Genomic DNA, 24,236 nt, shown 5'->3' with positions numbered 1-24,236 from the left:
CCCCATATGTGGCAGCTGCTCTTCCAGTCTCTGCAAACCCACTGAAGACAATACATACCTCTGTTAACGTTCACAGAATTGCTGGCTGATCCTCATTGGCTACAATGAGGTTTATGATCTATTTGCAAGGTCAAAGGATTTCCACCAACTCATAATTGCTTACTGATTTTTCAAAACGGTTTCCTCAACTGTTTCCCTGAAGGTGCTTCACTGTCTTTTGAAATACATTTTTATTGACGTACAATACACACACATAAAAGTATACAAGGGGCTCGCGAATGGCCAACATGAGCACACTTGTGTAACTGTGGCCTGGGTGCAGACGGCTGTGTACAGCACCCCGGAAGCCCGTCTTTAGCTTCCTCCACATCACTGCTCCCTCGTTCCTCTGCAGAAACTGTCCTCCTGACCTCTAACACCAGAGATGAGTGTGTCTTGTTTGTGAGTCTTATTTCAATGGAAACACAGAGTAGGAATTGTTTTGTGCCTGGCTTCTCTTGATCAATGTTATGATTGTGAGATTAATTCGTGCTGATGCACGTAGCTGTAAGTTCATTCACTGTTGTTCTCTAGGGTTCCATCGCATGAACACCACAATTCGCTTTGCCATCCCACAGTGCACGGATGCTCCTGTTCCACCCAGGTTTTGGTTGTAACTGCACTTCACCACCAGACACAATACTTTTCCTTTATTTCTACACTGCAGGTCTAGCACTATTTGTGTGTGTGGTGTGCATGCCTCATATCAGTCATGTATTTAAAAAGAAAGCTTTGTTGGGATACCGGCTAAAATGCCCAAGACCCATACTGGAGTGCCCAGATTTGATTCCCAGCTGTGGCTCATGAGTCCAGCCTCCTAATGTAGATGCTGGGATGCAGCAGTGATGGCTCAAATAGCTGGGTCCCTGCCACCCATATGGGAGACCTGGATTGAGTCCCCAGCTCCCTGGTTCTGACCCCAGGTCCAGCCTGGTTGTTCACTGGGAAGTGAAACAACAAATGGAAATGTTTTCTGTTGCTTTCTGCCTTGCGAATAAATAAATAACTTTGTCAACTATTAGAGACCAAAACCTCAGCTAAATGGCAAGAGAAGAATCTCTGACACAGGAAACAATATTCTGCATACTGTAGCATAGAATTCTTGGGATGAAGCTGTCTGAGCCACTGACACACATCAGCCTGCAATACTCTGGTCATGGGCAGGACTAGCTTTCTTTGGCTGGGAGTGTATCCATTCTTACTTCCTTGTTCTCCCTCTATTCCCATTTTTAAGGAAAACTCTTCAGACCACACAGCATTACAAGGGCAGGGCTGAACTGCACAGCTTTAGACAGAATACAGAATACATTCTGGCTGCCGGCATTCAGAGTAGAGTATGCACATGGGCGCTACCGTTGGGTGGTGCAGCCCATGCAGCCGCCGTCCTGTGGGCATGAGGTGCCCTGCTCATGCACACGGGTCCTTGCTGTGCAGTAGGAAAGTCACGGATGACATCGGCGATTCAGGCATGGGTGCTTCTATTCCCACCCATCCTGCCCACCTCTGCTGCTCCCATTCCACTGCGCCCCATCTCCTTGGGGACCATACCCTGAGCACCCACTCTTCTTCCAAACTTCCCTCTCCCCCTCTCTCCTGCCCCTCCCCATCATTATTTACTCACCTTCAACTCTCCAGGCTTAATAAAAACAGAAGCACTAAAGCCCACGTCCACCCTGCGCAGCTGTAGCTTTCTCTGGCTCCCTTCACAGCAAAGCTCCTGAAGCCTTCTCACCAGGCACCGTTTCTGGTTCTTCACCCCACCCCTCACCGGAACCCTCTCTGAAGTCCCCAGTGTCCTCCTTGCTGCTGGATCTAACAGGCACGTCTTCACCCTCACCTCGCTCAGCCTGCCCGGGTGTCCAGCTTTGCCGCCCACTCTCCTGCCTTCCTGGAAAACACCTTGTCAGGCTGCCCTCGGGGACCTTACTGCTCTACATGTCCCTTAGACACGGACATTTCTCAAGGTTCAGTCGTTGGGCTTCTCTTGCCACACTGCACACTTGCTCTTGACCATCTAAATCTCTCAGGCGTGTTCCCTGGTTGGCTCCACCTCAACACGAGAGGACGTGTGCGAGACACTCTCCAGCAGTCTTCCCAATCCTCTGTGCATAGAGCCAGCAGCCCAGGCCCCCTGCTTTGTCCTCTGTTCCTCCGGAAGTAGAAGCAGCAACAGGGGCATAGAAACGCCAGGGGCTTTCAATGCCTGCCAACTGCTTCTTCACTGGGTGGTGACTGTGAGAAAGCCATTTTCTGTCTGTGAACACGGACTGCACATCTGTGTAGCACCAATCTTATAGGACTGAACAGATTAAGAGAGATACTCGAATGAACGAATGCACCCACGCACAGATGACGAACCATCTGATGAGGGCCATCCTCCCCACCCTCCCTTTCATGGGTGCTGGTCTCGTTTCCCCCAACCGCAGTCTCCCCCTTCTCGGTGGCTTTGTCTTATGTGGTTTTGGTCACCCACAGTCCACAGCAATCCAAGAACATTACATGGAAAATTCCAGAAATAAACAATTCACAAGTTTAGAACTGTGTGCTGTTTTGAGGGTTATGTGAACACAAGCACCACAACACATAAGTCATCTGATAACTGAAGACAGCTACCAGGCGAAGGGCAGGAGATAGCATGTACACGTGGATATGCTGGACACGTCTCAGGCGGGATGACAGAGCAGATAACCGTGATGTCATTGTGCTACTCAGAGCGGCTTCCTGGGAACAGTGGAGAGGGTCACCAGTAGCTTGGTGCATCCTCCCCTCGCTTCATCTCATCACGTACACAGTGTATTGTTTCACGCATCTCAAGAAGAAAGGGACGTGCAGCACATTAGATATTCTGAGGCCGAACATCTAGAGCCTGCTCAGGATGCCCACACCTCATACCAGAGCGTCCAGGTTCCAGTCCAAGCTCCACTTCCAATCCCAGCTTCCTGTTAATGTCTCCCTCAAGAAGTAGCAGAGGATGGCTCAAGTGTTTGAGTCCTTGTCCTTGCCACTCACATGGGACATCTAGATTGAGTTCTGGGCTCCTGGCTTTGGCTTGGCCCAGCTCTGGCAGTTGTGGGCATATGGGCAGTGAACCAAGAAATGGAAGTTCGTTCTCTCTCTCTCTCTCTCTCCCTCTGTGTTATTCTCTCATATAAAATGAAAAAACATTTTTTTAAAGAGCAACTTTTTAAAAGTTTAACAGTTAAAAATATTTTAAAAAGCATTTTGAGAACACATTCACATCTGTATTACAGTATATTGTCATACTTATTCTATTTTATAATTATTTTATTAATCTCTCATCTTGCCTAATCTATCAATTAAGCTTCACTGTGGTTTTGTATGTCCAGGAAAAAACACAGTAAATGTAGGTTTTGATACTGTCTGTAGTTTTGATACTGTCTCTAGTTTTAGGCATCCACTGGGGGTCTTGAGACATAGCCCCCATGGGTAAGAGGTCCACTGTACAGTGAATTCAAAGCAGAGCAGTCCTGTGTGAGCCCTCCACACCTGTCAGCCTTGTCTTCTCACTGTCCCTGAGCACAACACGCCCATGCACATGGCACCTGTGCATGGAAAACAGCCCCCTGCCATTCCTACTTCATGCAGTCTTACTCATGATCTAACATTCAGCCTGATCCCCTAACTCCATAAACATCCTCCTTAACCACAGGGGCTCGTAGACACTTCCTCCTCGTTTGAACTGTGGAATACTGGTACTAATCATCTGGCATTTATTAAATGCTATTATAGAGGGACTACATATATTTTGTCACTTGTGCCCAATTACATCATTAACTTCTTGGAGCAAGCTGCATAAAGTCCTCAATTTACACAGTCTCTAGCTTTGAGTCATACCTGTACTGTGACTAGAGGCCCATCTCCCTTGATTTCTAATAACTGGAGTCATAAACATCATTTAATAAATTCAACTACTACTTTAAATTCCAGATATAGACACCCGGTATCGTAGAATTCAGGTCTTTTAATATCCCAGAGGCACAAAGTCCCTTTATAACAGCTCAAGTGAGTGAACTTCCAGCTTCATTATTAATAAATCTTCAGGGGTCGCTGCTGTGGCTTAGCGGTAAAGCCACTGCCTGCAGTGCTGGCATCCCATATGGGTACCAGTTCAAATCCCAGCTGTTCCATTTCTGATCCAGCTCTCTGCTATGGCCTAGGAAACCAGTGGAAGATGCCCAAGTCCTTAGGCCCCTGCCACCCACATGGGAGACCTGGAGGAAGTTCCAGGCTCCTCGCTTTGGATCAGCCCAGCTCCAGCCATTCAGCCATTTGGAGAGTGAACCAGCAATGGAAGAAGACCTTTCTCTCTCTCCTTTCTCTCTCCTCCCTCTCTCCTTCTCTCCCTCCCTCCCTCCCTCCCTCTCTGTCTCTCTCTCTCTCTCTCCATGACCAGAAGCTCTCTATTACTTCTGGGAATCCATTTGATATGTAAATAGCAGTTACTCCTTTTTTTTTTTTTTAACAATCTCCAATTTACAAAAACAAATATTTAAGTATCTTCCTTCAGGGGCCATTACTGAGGCTTCACAGGTACAGCCTGTGATGCTGGAATCTCGTATGGCACTAGTTCATGTTCCAGCTGCTCCATTTCCAATCCAGCTCCCTACTAATGGCTTGGGAAAAGCAGCAGAAGATGGCCCAAACATTGGAGACCTGGATGAAGCTCCTGGCTTCGGTCTGGCCCAGAACCAGCTGCTGCAGCCAACTGGGGAGTTAGCCAGCAGATAGAAGATCTCTCTGTGTGTCTCTCTCTGTGTGTCCCTCCCTCCCTCTCTCTTTCAAAATAAATAAATGTTTTGTTGTTGTTGTTGTTGTTTTAAGCACCTTCTTTCTTACTGAGCTCCTTCAGAGCAGCTTGCTGACCTGAGGAACCACCACAGGCTCATGTGTATTTCCTGAACACAACACTCTCCTCCATAGCCACAACACGATCAGCAAAATTAGGTCAACATAACATACATTAATAATGCATCATTTTTTAAAAATTACTTATTTGAGAAGCAGAAAAACAGAGATAGAGGCAGGAGACACAGAGAGAGAGCTCCCATCTCATGGGTCATTCCTCCAATGTCGACCATGTCTGGGGGGAAGAGAAAGCAGAATCCAGGAACTGAGAACTCCGACATGGGTGGCAAGAACCCCACTGCCTAGGCCCTCACTGCTGCCCACCAGGGTCTGCATGAGCAAGAAGCTGGAGTCAGGAGTGGGGCTGGTACTGAATCCAGACACTGTGAGATGGGATGCAGGCATCCTAACTGGAGTCTTGACCACCCCCAAAAACACTGAATTAAAAAAATTTATTTATTTGAGGGTCAGAATTACAGAAAGGGAGAGGGAGAAAGTGGGAGGGAGGGAGGGAGGGAGGGAGGGAGGGAGGGAGGGAGGGGGAGAGAGAGAGAGAGAGAGAGAGAGAGAGAGAGAGAGAGAGAGGGAGGTCTTCCATCCACTGGTTCACTCCCTTAAATGGCCGCAATGGCTGGAGCTGAGCCAATCTGAAACCAGGAGCCGGGAGCTTCCTCTGGGTCTCCCACTCGGGTACAGGGGCCCAAGGACCTGGGCCATCTTCTCCTGCTTTCCCAGGCCATAGCAGGGAGCTGGATCAGAAGTGGGGCAACCAGGACTTGAATGAGATGCCAGAGCAGCAGGCCAGGGCTTTAACCACTGTGCCACAGCACTGGCCCCAACATTTAATTCTTAAACCTCATGCACCTTCCACCACATTTCCCAGCAGCATCCTTTGCAGCAAAACAATCCCGTTCTGAATCACGTTTTTCTTTAGTTATGTCTGCCTCCTTCGGCTTCCATCACTCTAGAACACTTCCTCAGCCTTTCCCTCATTCTCATGAGCCTGGTACTTCTGAAGACAGCGGGGGTTTTTTCACAGACTATCCCTCAATCTGAATTTGCCCGAGTTTCCTCTCCTTGGACTCAAACCTCGCGTCTTTAGAGGGAATGCCACAGATGGGAGGCTGTCTTGTTCTTGCTGTCACGCATGGAACACGGTTCTGATTTATCTCATCCCTGATACTGCTCTCTTTGACTGCTCCACTAAGATAGCATCCACTGGCCTTCTCCATTGTGACAACACTCCTTTTCTCTTTGAGATTCATGAATGAGAATTTTGTAGGGAGATGCCTATATCCCATTTCTCATCAAATTTCAAGTTATTCATTTATCAGTTTGTTATTAGTCTACATAAGGATGGACTCACAGTTTCCTGTTTCATTTCAATGCTCAAAGTGACCCAGATTTAGCATGTGGGAGCTCCTTCAAGCTGGTTACTTATCCTCTTTACATTTTCCACCATTCTTTAAGGACTTCCCTGCTTTCTGGCACAGGAAGATGCCCCAGTTGTGGAATTATACATTTCTCCAAGGAGCCCTGGTTCCTTTTAGTGGAGAACAAAACAGACAATCTGGGTTCTAGGTGTGACCACTGCTATCAATGTCATTGGTCCCAGGCCCTACTGATAGACAGAGCTAGGGAATATACAAAGCACACGTATTCATTCCTATACATTCACACCTATATTTCTGTGTCAATCTGTATACTGGAAACTTGCAATTCCAACCTAACTACAAAGGGTTCATTCTACTTTTTCCTCTTTCTATATTGGTGGTTCTCTTTTATGACAGTGAGAAACCTGGCTCCAGTATCCTTTACATACTGACATCAATATTCCTGTATGCCATCTCCCACTGCTGACACCACCTTGTATTTTGTTGCCTGGACCCTCTCTTCCTTATACTCAGGTCTTTACCCACAGTCCCCTCTTACTCAATATGGACTCCGAACCCTAATCTGGGCCCTGTGGCTCCTCCCCCTGGGCATGGATGCCTACCTTGCTCCAAAGGAGAAGAGGAGGAGGAAGAAGAGGAACAAAAGAATAAATGTGTGAATTCTTTTGGGGTCTCTCAGAATAAACACAATCAATTCCTACTCAAGTATTTGAGGTTGGTTCTCATGCCCTATGTCTTTTTCCTTTAGTCACTCCTTAAATGACAGAGTTTCAAAGGCCCACATCACAAGGAGCATTCTTCTCTGAATGAACTCCAGTCTGTACACATAGCTTGCAAAAGTACATAGAGCAGGGGCCAGTGCTGTGGTGTAGTGGATAAAGCCTCCACCTGCAGTGCCGGCATCCCATATGGGTGCCAGTTCAAGTCCTAGCTGTTCCACTTCCACTCCAGCTCTCTGCTGTGGCCTGGAAAAGCAGTAGACGATGGCCCAAGTTCTTGGGCCCCTGCACCAGTGTGGTAGACCTGGAGGAGGCTCCTGGCTCCTGGCTTAGGATCAGCTCAGCTCTGGTTGTTGCAGCCATTTGGGGAGTGAACCAGCAGATGAAGACCCCTCTCCTGCCTCTGCCTCTCTATAACTTTGCCTTTCAAATAAAAAAAAAAAAAAAAAAAGTATATAGAGTTGGCCGGAGCCGCGGCTCAATAGGCTAATCCTCCACCTGCAGCGCCGGCACCCCAGGTTCTAGTCCCAGTTGGGGCGCCGGATTCTGTCCCGGGTTGCTATTCTTCTAGTCCAGCTCTCTGCTGTGGCCCGGGAGTGCAGTGGAGGATGGCCCAAGTGCTTGGGCCCTGCACCCGCATGGGAGACCAGGAGAAGCACCTGGCTCCTGGCTTCGGATCAGCACTGTGCACCGGCCACATCGGCCATTGTGGGGTGAACCAACAGAAAAGGAAGATCTTTCTCTCTGTCTCTCTCTCTCACTGTCCACTCTGCCTGTAAAAAAAAAAAAAAAAAAAAAAAAAAAAGTATACAGAGCAGGCACTCTTGGTTAGCTATCCAATATCCTATTCTGATTCTAAAAGTCACTCCTACCCAAAAGGATCCAACTGCTCAGGTAGCTATCTACTCCCTTCCACAGAGCCATGTGCTTCAGGGAGCTCTTGACTATTCTCAGTCAATCCTGATAACCACACTCCTTGTACCAGCAATGGGCAGGTACCTGCTGCTGACCCATGAAACATGGGAGGAAGTCTGGGGCGCTTCCTAAGAAAGCAGCACAAGACAAGCAGACAGCTCCCTCTCCTTTCCCTGGGGGTGCCCTTTGGGAGGTGGGGCACACACTGCTGGGAGCACCTCCCCCCAGCCTGGGGATGGAACCTGCCCAGCAAGAAGGGCAGGCCCAAGGGAAGCACTGGCCAGTGGAGCGGAGCCCTCAGAGACTGGCCAGAGCTCTCTTATCACCCTTCTTGTGTGAGATAATGTTTCCTTTCTGTTTAAGCCAGCTTGGTCAGGGCTTCTCTTTACCTGCAAACAACAGCATTCTGAATAATACAGACGGCAAGTGGGAATTGCATACCGTCTAGGAGAAGTGGGATGAGCCAGAATAGAACGCCCAAGTCTCTGTACTCCCTGTGGTATCTGTCCAGGTCAACGTAGACAGACTGTAGACTACTAAAATCCTCATCTTTCCCTCTCCAACAATGTTACTTTGTGTATGTATTGTTAAGTTGTTGCCTTTTGCCACAGAACTAGAGATTTGCTTGCTATTTTGTTAGTTTTTCCATCCTTTCAACTTTGAGATTAACATTCAAATGGAGAATAAAGGAAATTGAAGAGTTGCTGCTTTATTTGCAAAGCAATAGCCTCCAAAAGAAAAATAAGTAGAGAATTAAAAAAAATTAACAGAGAGCTGGGAGGCAGAGATGTTTGTCCCAAGAGTAACTGCGACCACACAGTGAAGTCTGGCGGAATCACACAATCTTTCTGTCTCTAGCTTTAAGCATCTGTGCACCAGGGAGAAAGAAACCTCAAGGTTCCTTTCTGGCATTAACATTCTATGACTCAGAGACCTCATCAGAGGCTTCATGGCTCAGAATTCCTCTGTTGCTTGAAGCATAAAAATAAAAATAAAAAAAATTGACTCCCCTTCCCCAGTCACTTGTAGCCTACTGGTCATTAACTCCATTCACTATTTCAAATCAGCAGACATCATTCTTGGGCTACCTACTCCGAGAAATAGCTGTGCTATGCTCCAGGGAGCACGTCGCAGCCACGGCTCTCGTGTTTGCTGTCACTACAGGAAGCTCATAGAAAGGAATTGCCAAATCTGCACTCGTTCACCAACTTGACAAAAGCAAACATTCAAAGGGCTCCCAGAAAGGGGGAGGTGGGTGGGGGTGGACTCTGGCTGCTTCCTGCTACCGCAGGAAGCCCAGGTACTTCAGAGTATGCTGTTGTTTAAGTCACTGCAAGACGTATAAACGCTGCCCATTGCTTCCCAGTGCGCTGACAGCCTGAATCCTTCCTTTCCCAGGCAGTGCATCAAACTGTGGTCCCTGGCTAGGGCTCCACCATCACCTGTCCCCATCTTGCCTGCCTCACCCTGCCCAGAGACTCCAGCCTTACTGGATGCCTTTCTGTTTCCCAAACACTCCAGAAATCTGTCTAAAACTCTGTTTCACCCTTCTCTTTTTTTCTTTTGTTCTTTGTTTCATTCTTTCCCACTCCATTCTCCTCCCCCTCCCCCTCTCAGAAGTCATTCACTGTGCCTGCTCTGGACCTTCTCCCACCCAACACCTGACACCTCCTCCTCCCATTTAGAAAACCCCACTTTCCCTAATACTCACGAGGATCTGCAATCGCCCTTGTTTGTCTACTAGTTCAGTGTGTCCCTCTATCGGCTTATTAGCTCTATGAGAGCAGGAACTGCGTCTGTGTCAGTCACTCCCACGTACTCAGGAAACAATGAAGAAGACGTCATTGCCATCATAGTTTCAAAGGCAACTCAGTGACATGGAAAACATCCAAGACACAAACGGTTGTTTAAATGGGAAGAGTCTAAATTTTAAAATACACACATGTACCAATGTGTACAAGGATTATAATGGAAACAAACTGAGGTATAGACAACTATAATCAGAGTGAAAAAACAGAAACTTGTACAGATGAAGAAGGAAGTGTGCTTGGAGCCTGTGTTGTGGCATGGTGGATTAATCCACTACCTATGATGCCAGCATCCCATCTGAGCACCAGTTGGAGTCCTGGCTGCTCCACTTCTGAGCCAGCCCCCTGACAATACGCCTGGGAAAGCAATGGAAAATGGTCCAAGTGCTTGGGCCCCTGCACCCACATGGGAGACCTGAATGGAGTTCTGAGCTCCTGGCTTTGGTCTGGCCCAGCCCAAGCCATTGCGGCCAATTGAGGAGTGAACCAGCGGATGGAAGATGTCTCTCTTTCTCTCCCTCTCACTCTGTGTGTGTGTGTGTGTGTGTGTGTCTGTCTGTCTGTCTATCTGTCCCTGTCTCTCCTTCTCTCTCAGTAACTCTGCCTTTCAAATAAATAAATAAATTTTTAAAAAAGGTATGGCTATCGGCCGGCACCGCAGCTCAACAGGCTAATCCTCCGCCTAGCGGCGCCGGCACACCGGGTTCTAGTCCCAGTCGGGGCGCCGGATTCTGTCCCGGTTGCCCCACTTCCAGGCCAGCTCTCTGCTATGGCCAGGGAGTGCAGTGGAGGATGGCCCCAGTCCTTGGGCCCTGCACCCCATGGGAGACCAGGATAAGTACCTGGCTCCTGCCTTTGGATCAGCACGGTGCGCCGGCCGCAGCGCGCCGGCCGTGGCGGCCATTGGAGAGTGAATCAACGGCAAAGGAAGACCTTTCTCTCTGTCTCTGTCTCTCTCTCTCACTGTCCACTCTGCCTGTCAAAAAAAAAAAAAAAAAAAGTATCGCTATCAAATAATTAAGTTGATTAAATAACCAAAACAGAAGTAAACAGCTTATTTGGATGCTATTTGTTACTATGCCACCTTAGTCATTCCCTATTTAACTTCAATAGAACACAACCATGGAATGAAAAAACATGAGCCTAGGAGAGTGGCTACTAACCTGGCCGCATCCGAAAACCACGGGGCAAGCATGAGGCTGAACACATCAGAATCTCCAGGAGATGGAGGCTGGGGAATGGGCACATCTTAGAAGCTGGGTTATTTCGATGCAAAAGCTGGATTTGGGTATACTGGCTTAGTATAAATAAGGTTTCAGATCAAACAGGTACCTAAGAGGTGGCAAAAACAGTAAGAGACTGTGCCAACAGCAGCTGCCTACCACAAATCAGTAAGTGATCATAGAGTGCACACAGTGTAGAAAAATCCACTCATCATGCTCTAGTTTGTGCAACCACACAAATAATTCAAATACCAAGGGCAGCAATCAGTTTTAAGAGTGGCACCTTACCACTTAGAACTTGGCCTTGGCATGACTACCTTTCTAGCCAGACTCACTAAAGCAATCAAAAATACCTCTCGGCAGGAAGAAAAAAAAAAAAAAAGACACTGTAAAACTGATACGCTACTGTTGATACACTCAAGACAACCCCTCAGCATCATCCGAACATATCAATTCTTTCCTCATTCACCTTTCAAATGGGCTCGACCAATTCACAAGCTAAGGGAGAATCCGCAAGCAGGCACACTTAACCCTATCTTCTAAAAAGTTACAAGGCCATGAGAACAATTGTTCCTAACTATGGTCATGATGAGCTAAGTCATTAAGAAAAAAAAAAAAGTTAAATCAGATTCTTTTTATTCCACTTAAGGAAGCAAAAATGAGTCTGAACATCTGATTACCCTCCATGTGTCAAGAACAATAAACAAACCACCTATTACCTCATTTGCTGTAGCCATCTGGAAATGTAGGAATTGGTGCAACTCAAAGATTGGGCCATAAAAGCTCAGAGAACTGAGGTAAACTGTTCAGGTCACACAGTGAAGCACAGCCTTCTTTAATGGGAGATCACTTAAGATATTTCCTTTACTCTATTTCCTACCACATTACTGCTTTAAAAATGCCCTTTAAAAATGTACTGGAGAGGCAGAGAGATCCCACTTTCTGATTCACTCCCCAAATGCCACAACAGCCAGGCTGGGTCAAAGCTGGGCACTCAATCCAGGTCTCCCACGTGGGTGGCAGGTGTCCAATCACTTAAGCCATCACCACTGCCTCCCAGGATCTGCAATGGTGGAAATCAAAGCCAGGCCATCCAATGTGGGATGATACCTGCTCCCAAAATTTACTCTTTAAACATTTTATTTATTTTATTCTGAAAGGCAGACACGCAGACACACACACACACACACACACAGAAAGAGAGAGAGAGAGAGAGATTGAGATTGATCAATCTTCCATTTGCTGGTTCGCTCCTCAAATAGCCCCAACATCCAGGGCTGGCCAGGGTGAAGCCCAAAGTCTGGAACTCCATCTGGGTCTCCCACGCGTGTGGCAGAGACTCAAGTACTTGAGCCATCACCTGCTGCCTCCCAGGATGTGCAGCAGCAGGAAGCTGAAATCAGGAGCAGAGGCACTAGGACTCCAATCAGGCACTCTGAAAGGGGACGCAGGTACTGCAAGTGGCAACTTAAGGTACTGTACCAAACACTCATCTCCTACGCTTAACTTTCAATTCCACTTTTCATGAACTGTGTAAAGTACCCTTGTATAATACATAAAAACCATACATAAAATACAGTAAATACACAGGTCTGTTGGGAGTCAAATATAGAGAGATGCTATGTACTCATTTATTAATTCATCAACAGAGGCTAAAAATCTTCTTAACCACAAGAAATATAGAATACAGAATCAGGTTAACTCAACCTGTTTATCAAGGACTATTCTCTCCTTTTTTTTTTTTTTTTTTTGACAGGCAGAGTGGACAGTGAGAGAGAGAGACAGAGAGAAAGGTCTTCCTTTTGCCGTTGGTTCACCCTCCAATGGCCGCCGCAGCCGGCGCACCGCGCCTATCTGAAGCCAGGAGCCAGGTGCTTCTCCTGATCTCCCATGGGGTACATCCTCCTCTGCACTCCCGGGCCATAGCAGAGAGCTGGCCTGGAAGAGGGGCAACCGGGACAGAATCCGGCGCCCTGACCGGGACTAGAACCCAGTGTGCTGGCGCCGCAAGGCGAAGGATTAGCCTAGTGAGCCGCGGCGCCGGCCTATCAAGGACTATTCTAACAGTACGCTTGCAATGACCTAGCTATCTACGAAAGCCAAAACCGAAACATGGCCAATGCTGGGGTTGTCCAAAATAAATGGAGGGACTTCCCCTCCTCTGGGGAGTTTGACCTTTTAATTGAGTATGAAATTTTCTCAACTTTCTATTGCACATCAAGCAGTGGTCTGAGACAGAACACTGGAGAACCACCAGCACTGCACAGCTGCTCCTCCATTGTACAAATCACTCAAAGCCGACTTTGTGGTCAGAGGGGAAAAATGTGTGAGTTTTTCTTGGTGTTTGCTTCATTGTTTCAGATGAAACTTTTTTTTTTCCACTAATTCATTTGCTTCTCTTGCTTATGAGAACCCCATGCTTATAGATGGCATCCCACTTCCCCCCAGTATTTAGTACTGTAACTGCGGGAGATACACTGAGAGGAGCAATGAAAGAAAAACTGTTTGCTTCTCAGCAACTTTGCCATCTATCCCTAAAGGTTTTTTTTAGAACTCGGAACTGGTTTGTGGCTCTTTCAGAAAAATCTAGGTTCAGCACCAAATCATCTTTTTATTAAAGCCAAATTGCCTTGTTAGAACTCGCACTTTAATCTCACTAAAGTAAAATCTATTTCTATTCTGTGCATAAAGGAGCAGAAATGAAGGGAAAATGAAGGCAGTCATGTTCCTGATACTAACTGGTCCCACATGAGCAGCTGGGCCTGGACTATGAATTGGGAAATCTTCAGGGGTGAGGTCAGGACAACGAGGAGACTGAAGGTGGGCAAAGAATCAAGGAACCAGCTGATGTTCTTGGTTCTCCTCATCAGCTGAAGTCGCCGACTGCCACCGTTCACTGAAAAATTCTATTTCACCAAGGAATGCTGGAAGCCCTGATCACACTCACAGGCCGGCTCCCTCGTTTGTTCACCAAGCAGAGCTGCCCTGCCCTCTGTCATCAAGACCTCTCCCCCCCAGTTCATTGTGCTCACATGAGAGAGAAGAGGGCCAGGAAGGCTCAGGCAAGAGGGTGATGGGGAAAGGACCACATCCAGATGGCAGGCTGTCTCCATTTCAGCAAACCCTGCAAGTTCTGCTCTCCCAGAGACAACTTTCCATCCACTCCCAACAAAGTTCTCTCTGAATCCCCTTAGAATTCAGCACATACATACGTATGGCTCCTAACTAGACTATCATCAGGTGTGTGTGTGTGTGTGTTTTAATATAGTATGGTGGGACAAGACTGTGGTGAAACAGGTTAAATTGTGGCTTGGGATACCAGCATTCCATACTGGAGTGAACACTTAAGTCCCAGCTCCTCTGCTGCTGCTGCTTCTTTTTATCTTTTTTAAAAATTTTATTTATTTATTTGAGAAGCAGAGTTACAGAGAGGGGAGCAGAGAGAGAAATCTTCCCTCCACTGGGAATGGCAGAACTAGGCTGATCCAAAGCCAGGAGCTTCTTCTGGGTCTCCCATGTGGGTGCAGGAGCCCAAGCACTTGGGCCATCTTCCACTGCTTTCCCAGGCCATAGCAGAGAGCTGGATCGGAAGTGGAGCAGCCAGGACATGACTAAGTGCTAATACGGGATGCCGGCACTGCAGGCAGAGGGTTAGCCTACTATGCCACAGTGTCGGCCCTGCAGCTACTCTGCTTCTAATCCAGTTCCCTGTTAATGTGCCTGGTAAGCAGCAGATTATGGCTCAAGTATTTGAGTCCCTGACACCTACATGGAAGATCCAGATGGAGTTCCTGGCTCCTGGCTTTGGTTTGGCCCAGCTCAGGCTGTTGTGACCATTTGGGGAGTGAACTAGTAGATGGAAGATCTTTCTCACTCTCTCCCTTGTTTGTCTCTCTCTCCCTCCCCCATCCCATCACTCTGCCTTTCAAATAATTTTTTTTAAATAGTATGTTGGTTGTTTCTGTCTAGGAAGTTCTTAAAACAATGGACTTTCTGCACTATCTATTTGGGCTCAACTGTATTTCACTTTACATTGATCCACTCATTAAGGTATCTTTCACTCCCAATTAAGCTATCCATCCAAGAACAACTTTTTTTTTTTTTAAGATTTTATTTATTTATTTGAGAGGTAGAGTTATAAACAGTGACAGGAAGAGACAGAGACAAAGGTTTTCCGTCCGTTGGTTCACTCCTCAGATGGCCAAAATGGCCAGAGCTGCGCCGATTCCAAGCCAGGAGTCAGGAGCTTCTTCTGGGTCTCCCATGTAGGTGCAGGGGCCCAAGGACTTGGGCCATCTTCTACTGCTTTCCCAGGCCACAGAGAGCTGAATTGGAAGAGGAGCAGTCAGGACTAGAACCAGCGCCCATATGGGATGCTGGTGCCACAGGCGGAGGATTAACCTGATGAGCCATGGCGCCAACCCCCAAGAACGATTTTTAAAAAGGTAACTCACACTAAGCTACCCAACACAGTGCTAAGCACATGGCAAGAATTCAAGCAGTTGATACCTTTAAAGCCTGAGATGACCTGCAAACAAACAGGGTGTCTACAGCTTAATAAGAAAATGCATTACAGATTATTTTTTTAAAGACTCTATAAAGTTTATCACCTGTCTATACTGCCCAAATACAAGGACCAAAATCAACAGTCTTTATGACAGCAGAGAACAGTGACATACAGAATAAAATATTTTGGAGTGTCTAATATGAATAAATTTTCATTCTCCAATGACTTTATAACAATTTTCAGAAATTAAATAGGGGTACCACAAGGGGGCACACTTAGGACTACATTTAGGGTGATGGATGTGGAGTGATTTGGGAACTGTATGGGCATTTTTTTTGTCCACAGGGCTGGACCAGGGATTGAGCAGAGACAGAAGGGGAAGGATACCCACTGAGTACTATAGCCTGGCCACCACATTAGGTGTTCCATAGGTGCTGTATTTAACTTTTCTAAGAATATCATCTTTACAGATGAAGAAACCATGGTGCAGGGAGCCTAAGCAACTTGTTCAAGGTCACACAAGTGGCAGTAAATGGATATAAACCAGATTTAGGTCCAGACTTTTCTCCAATGTTCTTGCCCTGGCCACTCGGTAAAACCCAAATCCTTTCTTGAGCCCTTTTCATCCTTGTCCCTCCAGACAAAACCCAAACACACAAAGAAACAAAAACTGCCATTGTGGGGAAGGAAGAGGTGAAGCAGCCAGTGCAACAGCAGTTCTGGGGTCAGCGCAGGGAGATGAGGCTGTCTGGGAAGGACAAGTGAGAGTTAACGTGAGCTGAGCAGGATTTATAGTCTACACACTGACTAGCACTTCTACCCATGTAATTTCAACCCACAACCCTAAAAGCTGGTCCTTTGCATTTAAGGAAACTGAGGCTTAGGGAAGCCCCTATCATAATGCTAATAAGAGCCACGAGAAGCTGAGATTTGAACTTGGTCAGTCAGGTCTCAAAGCCTACGTCCTTCCCAATGCTCCCTGACGCAAGCAGGCTTTCCCCCTCTCTTCTTCCCATAAATGCTCAAAACTGAAGCTTGGAAAACTGCTCGACTCAAGAGATCTAACCAATAATTATATAGCAGTTGAATGGAGCTTGCTTCCCACAGGAAATAAAGCTATCGTCTCAATCAAGAGACTTAACAGACAATCAGAGAGAGGTTGAAAATGAATATTCTTAAATACTGTTACCCTCTGACCCCATTTATGTGGTTAGAGGGCTAGTAGGGCCCACCCACAGGTAGCCTATCTCATAGGGCTGGGGACACCAGCGACAGGAGAGTTCAACCCCCATGAGATCGGCTTGGTAGTGGTTGGGCAAAGACATAAGACACTAGTCCCCAGGGCAGCACAGCAGTGGGTGCCAGAGAACCACTGTGGAACAGGGCCATTCCTTGATCTGGGATGTGTTTTGCTGAGTAGGCTCACACAGGTGACAATGTCAAAGAACAGATTTCTAACAGGGATAATTCAAGATGCAGACAACTTACATGTAGGATGTTAAACAAACACATTGCTACCTCCACCAGATTCTCCACCTTTATCTCAAAGTTAGGCAAAAAGCCAATGGTCATCTCGGTAATGTAAAAGTAGATCCCTTCAGAACCTGGACTGAAACAAACCAGTAGCAGCATCTAAGTGCTTGGTTCCGCCCACATCTGGCTGTCTTTGGAAGCTAAATTCAGCAGAAGGCTGGAGGGTCATTTCTTGACCCTGAGTAAAAATAGTCTTGGAAATCTGTCACAGAGTAGGAAAGGAAACGAGGCAGCGGGGTGATTCACTCCAAATGGCAACTCCCAATCCCAAATTCCCATTTTTGTCCCAATATGAAGCCAATGTGCAAAACAGGCACAGAGCAAACTGTCCTTTTCCAAAAGCTTCCAAAGGAGGTTGCCAAAGAATTTCACATGGAAGCCAAGAAGATTTAATGTGCCATTCACCTCTCCTATAAATCCAACTACAGTTACTTCCAATTCAGAACCAACTGCAGGTTTACATTTGCTTGAAGACCACCCAGGGTATCCCTGGGCTTTTCCCTGGCAAGCCAGAGAGACCCCTTGTCCTATTGAATATTCCAAATGACCAAAACACTACAAAGAATACAGAGGCACTGTGGTGAGTGTGTGTACCTGGTCGCTGCTTTTCTACTAATTGTAAAACCCCAACCCCTTGTGCCCAGCACACAGATAAGCTGTACTAAAATGAATATAGCTTTTTGTGAAGATTGTACAGTGTTTTAAAAAATGGAGAATTCCACCGGTTGAAGAACAATCAGCCAACATTTGATTGCTCAGTTCCCTCAGTGTCAGATGCACTGAGCTCACAAGGCCAAATTCTGTCATGTGACAGAAAACACAGAAGGATTAAAGGCAGGTTGGCTTTAAACACACTCCCTCGCGCCTTTCCTTTCCCAAACTCTGCACCTAACTTTGCATTCATAACTTACACTGTTTTTCTTAACACAGTGGCCCTCAATGAATGTGCAAGTGCTGGAGAACCTGGATCTGCCTCTGAACGGGCGGACTGGGCTGTCTGAAACCTCATAGGTGGGTGAGGAAGCATTGCACACATTCTTTAGCAGTTACGACTAAGTCACCTGTCTCTTGGGGGCACAGGTGAGAGTGCAATCAAGCCTGTTCTGGAGGCTGAGGGAGGACTTCTCCAAGCTGGTGCGAGGGATGAGTAAGAGCTGACAGGCAGGGGAGGAGGGAAGGAGGAAATTCCAGGGAACAAGAACAGCCCAGGCCAGTGGTTTTCACCTGGGGTCTATTTCGCACGCATGCACATACGCCTACATGCTGTTATAAATGGAAGTGAAGATACTGCTAGCATCTACTGGGTACAGGCCACGGATACTGCTAAACACCCTACAGCATATAGGACACCCTCACAGCAAAGCATTATCCTACCCCAAATGTCCATAGTGCTGAGAATGAGAAACCCTGCTCCAAACAAATGTCAAAAACCACATATGGAATCAGGTCAAAAGAGAGAAGTCGTATGCAGCTGTGGCACACACAAGGCTTTAAATGACTGCTTTTGCATAGAGGAGAAAGACCATGAGGTAAAGAATGGAGACACAATAAAATTTCCAAGAAGCCAAGATACATGGCTGAGCAGATGCTTTCTTCTCAAAACAGGAACAAGCAACAAATAAAACAGGGAAAGTCGGACCTCTGGAGGCCTCATGTATTGTTCAAGGTCCTCTGGAATGCCAAGCACAACTCCCAGGGATGTGGTCCTCGGCTTCAGGGCTCTCCCAGCAGCAGCCGGGGCTCACCTTTGACGTGGACAGCTGAGCGGGGAGTGAGGACCAGAGAGAGGACTAGACGTTCCACACAGCCTGTCCAGGCAGGACTCTCAGTTACAAAAGGGGCAAAGCTGGTGTTAATGCTGGAAGAACTCAAGTACAGAAGAGGAACCCAGGGCTTTAGAGTCCAAAAAGGAAGTGGCTACAAAAAAAGTAGAACATGGGGATGGAGCAGTGGTGGCTTCGAGTAGCCCGAGTAGCCGTTAGGATTGATGACAGCAACCACCCCTGGCCATGAAGACAAGGAAGTACTTGTACAGGAATCTCATGCCTGGGCACAGACCTTGATGGCTGGAACCAGGAGGATCTCCACCTCCACCTCCACCTCTACTCCTACCCCCACCCCCACCCCCACTAAATAGGAAAAAGGAATAAACAGAACACATGTCCCCCAGCGAGAGGCTTCTGAGAAGGAAAGCAGTCTTTATGACACTCGCAAGAAATACAAATTGAAACTCACTTTCAGAGACACAAACACTAATCCATAAGCAATCTTGCCCATCCAGGCCCAAATCCACAGATGAAAATTTTTTAAAAAACAATGACAGTAGGGGGAAATGCTATCAATTGTAACAGATCCCTAAAACTCAAGCTTCAACTCTAAAAGGGAAAGAAGGTGGCCAGCAAAACAAGATAATTCTAAACGGATAATGCCACAAAGGTTTTCAGCAAAAGTACTGGGAACATTCTTTTTTTTTTCCCCTCTTTACAAAAAATGTTGTCATAAAGGAATGTACTACGTGTCCAGCATTACTCCAGGTGCTGCTGTTGAAAAAATGCAAACCAAGTTCCCACGACACAGGCCCCTCAAGCAACTGCAGCCTTGCGTGCTTACCTGTAAGCTGCAGACCATAAAGGAAGCAGGCGGGCCTTTCAGAGGAACCCGAGGGAAACAGAAGACAAGACATTCAGATTCGGGAATGGGAGCAGGAGCCACATGAGGGGGGAGGGTAGGAGTGACCAGGTACACACACACATACAGCTTTCAATCACACAGCCCCACCCACAAATAGACATCCAGGGTGGCCCAATCACCAACACTCTGGAGAGGAAAACTTCAACATCACAGCACAGCACCTGGACCTCCGCTGGTTTCTGGTCACCTTCTGCAATGTGAAACAATTACCCACGGGACACATCAGCAGGAGCTCATTCAATGAAACACAAAAACAGTCTGGAGGGAAGGCGGGGTGATATGAAATTCAAGCTGTGAGAGAGAGGACTGCTTTCTCTCTGGGTTGGGGGGTTACAGCTGGAGAGGAGGTCAAGACACTCTCCTGTCCTGGGACTGTCTGGCTTCAGGGAACCAACTACTCCAGCCTGCAAGCAAATCAGGAATAACCACTGAGCCGTACAATGAGAACAGCAGCCAGTTCTCAGAGCTGCCCAGTGGACACCCAGATGAGATGCACACATCTGAACAGCCAGACTCACAGCCGTGCTGGTGCTTGATGCAAAGGTAGACTCAAGAACCTGGTTATGCGCAGTCTTGCTAATGAGAGCTGGAGATTCCTCCCACTACTCAACACCAACTCCTTCCTTTCCAGACAACTTAGCTCATTCGCAGTCGCCCAGAGTCAGCGTTCATGCCACTTTATCCACCTGGAATGCTCCCCGCCCACATGCCCAACAAGACAAATACTGCTCATCCTTGGGACTCAGCTCAAGTCCTCACCTCCTCCACATGCGCGTCTAGATCCGCCTAAGGCATCGCTCCCTCCCCTGAACTTCCAGAACAATTAGTCTGCACAATTACTTGGCGAGTAAACTCCTGAGTTCTCTCCTTTTGTTTCCCTGAACTACTCTCTACATCGACAGGTAAGTTCCCTTTTCCCCCTTTGAGAGGCAGACAGCACATCTCCCAGTTCTTTGGGTCCTACCTTCTAACGTACCTTATACAAAGTACAATGAGTAACTTGCAATGTTCTCTTCTGTGCGAGAAGAGTTGAGTTAGACACACCTTAGCAATCTAAGAGTCAGCCCTCACCTACAGACTCTGCCACCAATGAATATGAAAGTATTAAAAAAAAATCCGCCTAAGTGCCCGCCCCCAACTTTTTAAAACCCATATGAGCTTTAATTCTATTGCAAAGGAGCAGTTCTATAAACCGCCGTGGCCAGCTTCATCCTCAAGGCTTCACTTTCAATTCTCAAAATTCTGCAAAGTTCTGGCTAACGTCATGTGTCTGCTGGAGGTGACAGTGGACATTACAATGAATGGCTACGTACCCAATGGCTACAACACTGTCTCGGGTGCAGTACGTATGTAACAAATGTACTTCAAGTCTGATAAACTACAGTGATTGTAAGCTGAGGGTGATTACATTACCCAGGGATTTCTCCAAGCATGCAGCTCTTTTCCTGGAGGAAGGGTGGTGGGACCTCGTAAATAACAGTAACCAATTGTAGTCTCTGAAATGGCCATCTAACTCACCCCTGGCTGCTTTATGTGCACTTGGGAGCACTTTCCACTGAGCAAGACTGCTAATATGTATTTGCCAGGCACTCATCTTTGAAGTTAAACATATTAAGTTCATTAAACCCTCAGGACAAACCCAATTCTAAGATAAGACCAAGGCACAGAGAGGTTAAGTAACTTTCCCAAGGACCACAGCAAGAAAGTGGTAAAATCTGAATTTGGATTTCAACAGGTTGATTCCTAAACACTACGGTAGTAGGTATTGGTTACAGCTGATGGAGGTATATGTCATTTTGATTGATTAATATGGTATTGGGGTCATTTCTATAAAAGCTGGGAGCCAAACTTTGACCACAGGGGTAACACAGTATCACAACATGCTAGGTATAAAAATCTGATTACACTCGGCCCTCCAGACCCATAGGCTCTGCACCCTTGATGGCAACGAACCACGGGCTCAAAGTACTTGGGGGGAGAAAAGACTTTATCTCAACATTACTCCCTAAATGGTAGAGTATAACAACTATTAACAACTATTTATGTATCAGAAACATTTTATGAGGTATTATGAATAATCTAGAGATGATTTAAAGTATATAGGAGAGGCAGGTTTTAAGCTATCGCTTGGGATACCTGCATCCCCTGTCAGAGCACCAGTTCGAGTCCTGATTACTACGCTTCCAATCCAGCTTCCTGCCAGCGTGCCTGGGAAGACAGTGGGTCATGGCCTGTCTACTTGGTTCCCTGCCACTCATGCAGAAGATCCAGACGGAGTTCCTGGTTCCTGGCTTTGGCCTGGCCCAGCCTTAGCTGTTGTAGGCATTTGGGGAGTGAATCAGTAGATGGAAGATTTGTCTCTCCCTGCTTCTCTGTCACTCTTTCAAATCTTTTTTAAAAATTAAGCACACAGGAGGATGTGCATGGGTTCTACGTAAACAGTGGCCTCCATCCTTATTCAAAACCGTGCTGTTCCACAAGAAGGGGGAATACAGTGCCATAAAAATTTTTAGAGACAGAAGCCACATCACACAACTGTTATTCCAGTGCAGTGTTGTAACTGTTTGATGTTTATATTATTATTGCTAATTTCTTACTCTGCCTAATTTATAAAGCAACCTTCATCATAGCTATGTACAGGAACACAGCCAGCCTATAGAGGATTGGTACTATCTGCAGTTCCACGCGTCCACTGGGGGCCATGGGACGGATGCCACACAGACAGCAGGGGGCTGCTATCCTACACCACCTCGTGTAAGCGAAGTGGGCACTCATGGATTTTGGCATCTGGGTCCCCTCTCCATGGATACGGACCACATATTACTTTGCCACACTCTGTGCAATCTTGAGCCCACCTGCACCTGGAACACTTACAGTCCCGTATATGAGCACTGAAAGAAACCCCAGTGGCCTCGTGATGTCTCCAGTTAGGACACAGAGACTCTGACCAGGGCAGGGTCAGCACCCAGGGCTGTGCTCCTACCCCGGGCTCAGGAACAGATGACGCCCATGTGGTTTGCCATTTCAATGATTAAGCCAGATTCACAAACTCTTGAATTAGGACTGACAGGGATAACCAATACTGAGAAATGGGGTTAGTTAAGCATCCAAACCTGGATTATGATTTCACTTTATAAGCTTACAGAGTGATGTGTAGTTATAAACTTGACAAGAAATAGGGCCAAAGCTTCCCGGAACACACACACACACACCAAAAATTTAGCTATTTTGAAACTGTTTACTGTAATGTTTAAAAAAAAAAAAAAAAAAGACAAACCGCTCTGTAACTCTGCTATCAAGAGCAAATCAATCCGGCTAGAAGGTTCTCTCCAACAAGCCCATTTTTGGGGGTGTGTTTCGTGAGTCCCATTCTCAGGGATGTCAGCAACACAAGGGCTCCATCCACAAACTCCTCGAAAAAGCTGAAACCAGGGACGCCTTGTCAAGCTCAGACAGTTTATCTTGGCACCGGCGAGCGCGGCAGTCTCTTCTATGTCTGGAGACGTGTCTAATTACGTTTAGGGAGTCACTGAAAAACAGCCAGCTCAGGGATCGTTCGGCGGGGTCCTGAGCGACACGAGGGATCCACGCGGGGGTGGGGGGCGCGACAAGAAAGGGGAGAAGACGCAAGTGTGGACGCGGGAGGAGCCGCCAGCTGCTCCCCCACACAGCACGCAGGTCTGCCCAGGGCTTTCGGGGCCACCTCCCCTCTCCCGGCTAGTCAGAGCTTTCCCGGCGTTTCCATTCGGTCACCCGCCCCGCCCACAGCGCTCACCTGGCGCGGCGCGGGCGCACCTCCGGCCCCGCACGGCCCCCGCGCTCCGGCCGGCGCCCCCGGGGCGTCCTCTCCGTCCCCGCCGGACTGCCCCCGGGAGCCCGGCGCCGCCCCGACACCCCGAAGGTGGCCGCGCCGCCCAGCCCCGCGCCCCCTCTGAGGAAGCGCAGCCTCTGAGCCCGTGCGCGCGCGGGCTCCGCCCTCACCTGAGCCTCAGGTTGGCCATGAACTCGGGCATGGAGACGGTGTCCATCAGCACGAAGTCCGCCTTGCCGAACTCCAGGCTCTCCTGCTCCGCCATGGCGCCGGCTCACGGGCTCAGGTGGGCGCGATCGGCCGAGGGGTTCGGGCCGGGGACCCGCGGGGCGCTCGGGCGGGGCCGGGGCGGGCGGAGGCGCGCTGTCGGCCGGCGCGGCTCCGAGCGGGCGCTGCTGGCGGTTTCCGTTCCTTCAGCGACGGCTGCCGGGCGCTGCGGGGGCCGGGACCCGAGACGGAGACGGCGGCGGCTGGTCCCGCCTCTGGCCTTGGTCTTGCACGGCCCGGCCCCGCCCCGCCCAGGCCCCGCCCCCCGCCGCGAGGCCCGGGCCGCCGCCGCCTCCTCACCTGGCCGGCGCGCACGCGCGGGGCCGGCAGCGGAGGCGTGCAGCAGCGCCCCCTGGAGACGGGCGCCGATAAGCGGGGCGGCGGGACGGCTGCAGACGCAGGAGTCTGGGTGCGGCCAGGATTCTAAGGTCGCAGCCTCTCCCGGGGACTTGGCAGACGTCCA

General features: G+C 48.1%; 1 protein-coding gene across 1 annotated transcript in view; it reads right to left on the bottom strand.

The window, feature by feature from the left end:
- MYO1D (myosin ID) overlaps window positions 1-23,910 on the bottom strand; it is a 340,304-nt gene extending 316,394 nt beyond the window's left edge. Inside the window, exon 1 of the mRNA XM_051824625.2 lies at window positions 23,677-23,910. Within this exon, the coding sequence (XP_051680585.1) occupies window positions 23,677-23,771 (95 nt within the window). The 5' untranslated portion in view covers window positions 23,772-23,910. The remainder of the gene's footprint in view (window positions 1-23,676) is intronic.
- Window positions 23,911-24,236: the final 326 nt, after the last annotated feature.

The sequence above is a fragment of the Oryctolagus cuniculus genome, chromosome 17 (assembly GCF_964237555.1).
Source record: "Oryctolagus cuniculus chromosome 17, mOryCun1.1, whole genome shotgun sequence".
Lineage (NCBI taxonomy): Eukaryota > Metazoa > Chordata > Mammalia > Lagomorpha > Leporidae > Oryctolagus > Oryctolagus cuniculus.
Note: the sequence above shows the minus strand (reverse complement) of the source record. Positions and strands in the feature narration are given on the sequence as shown.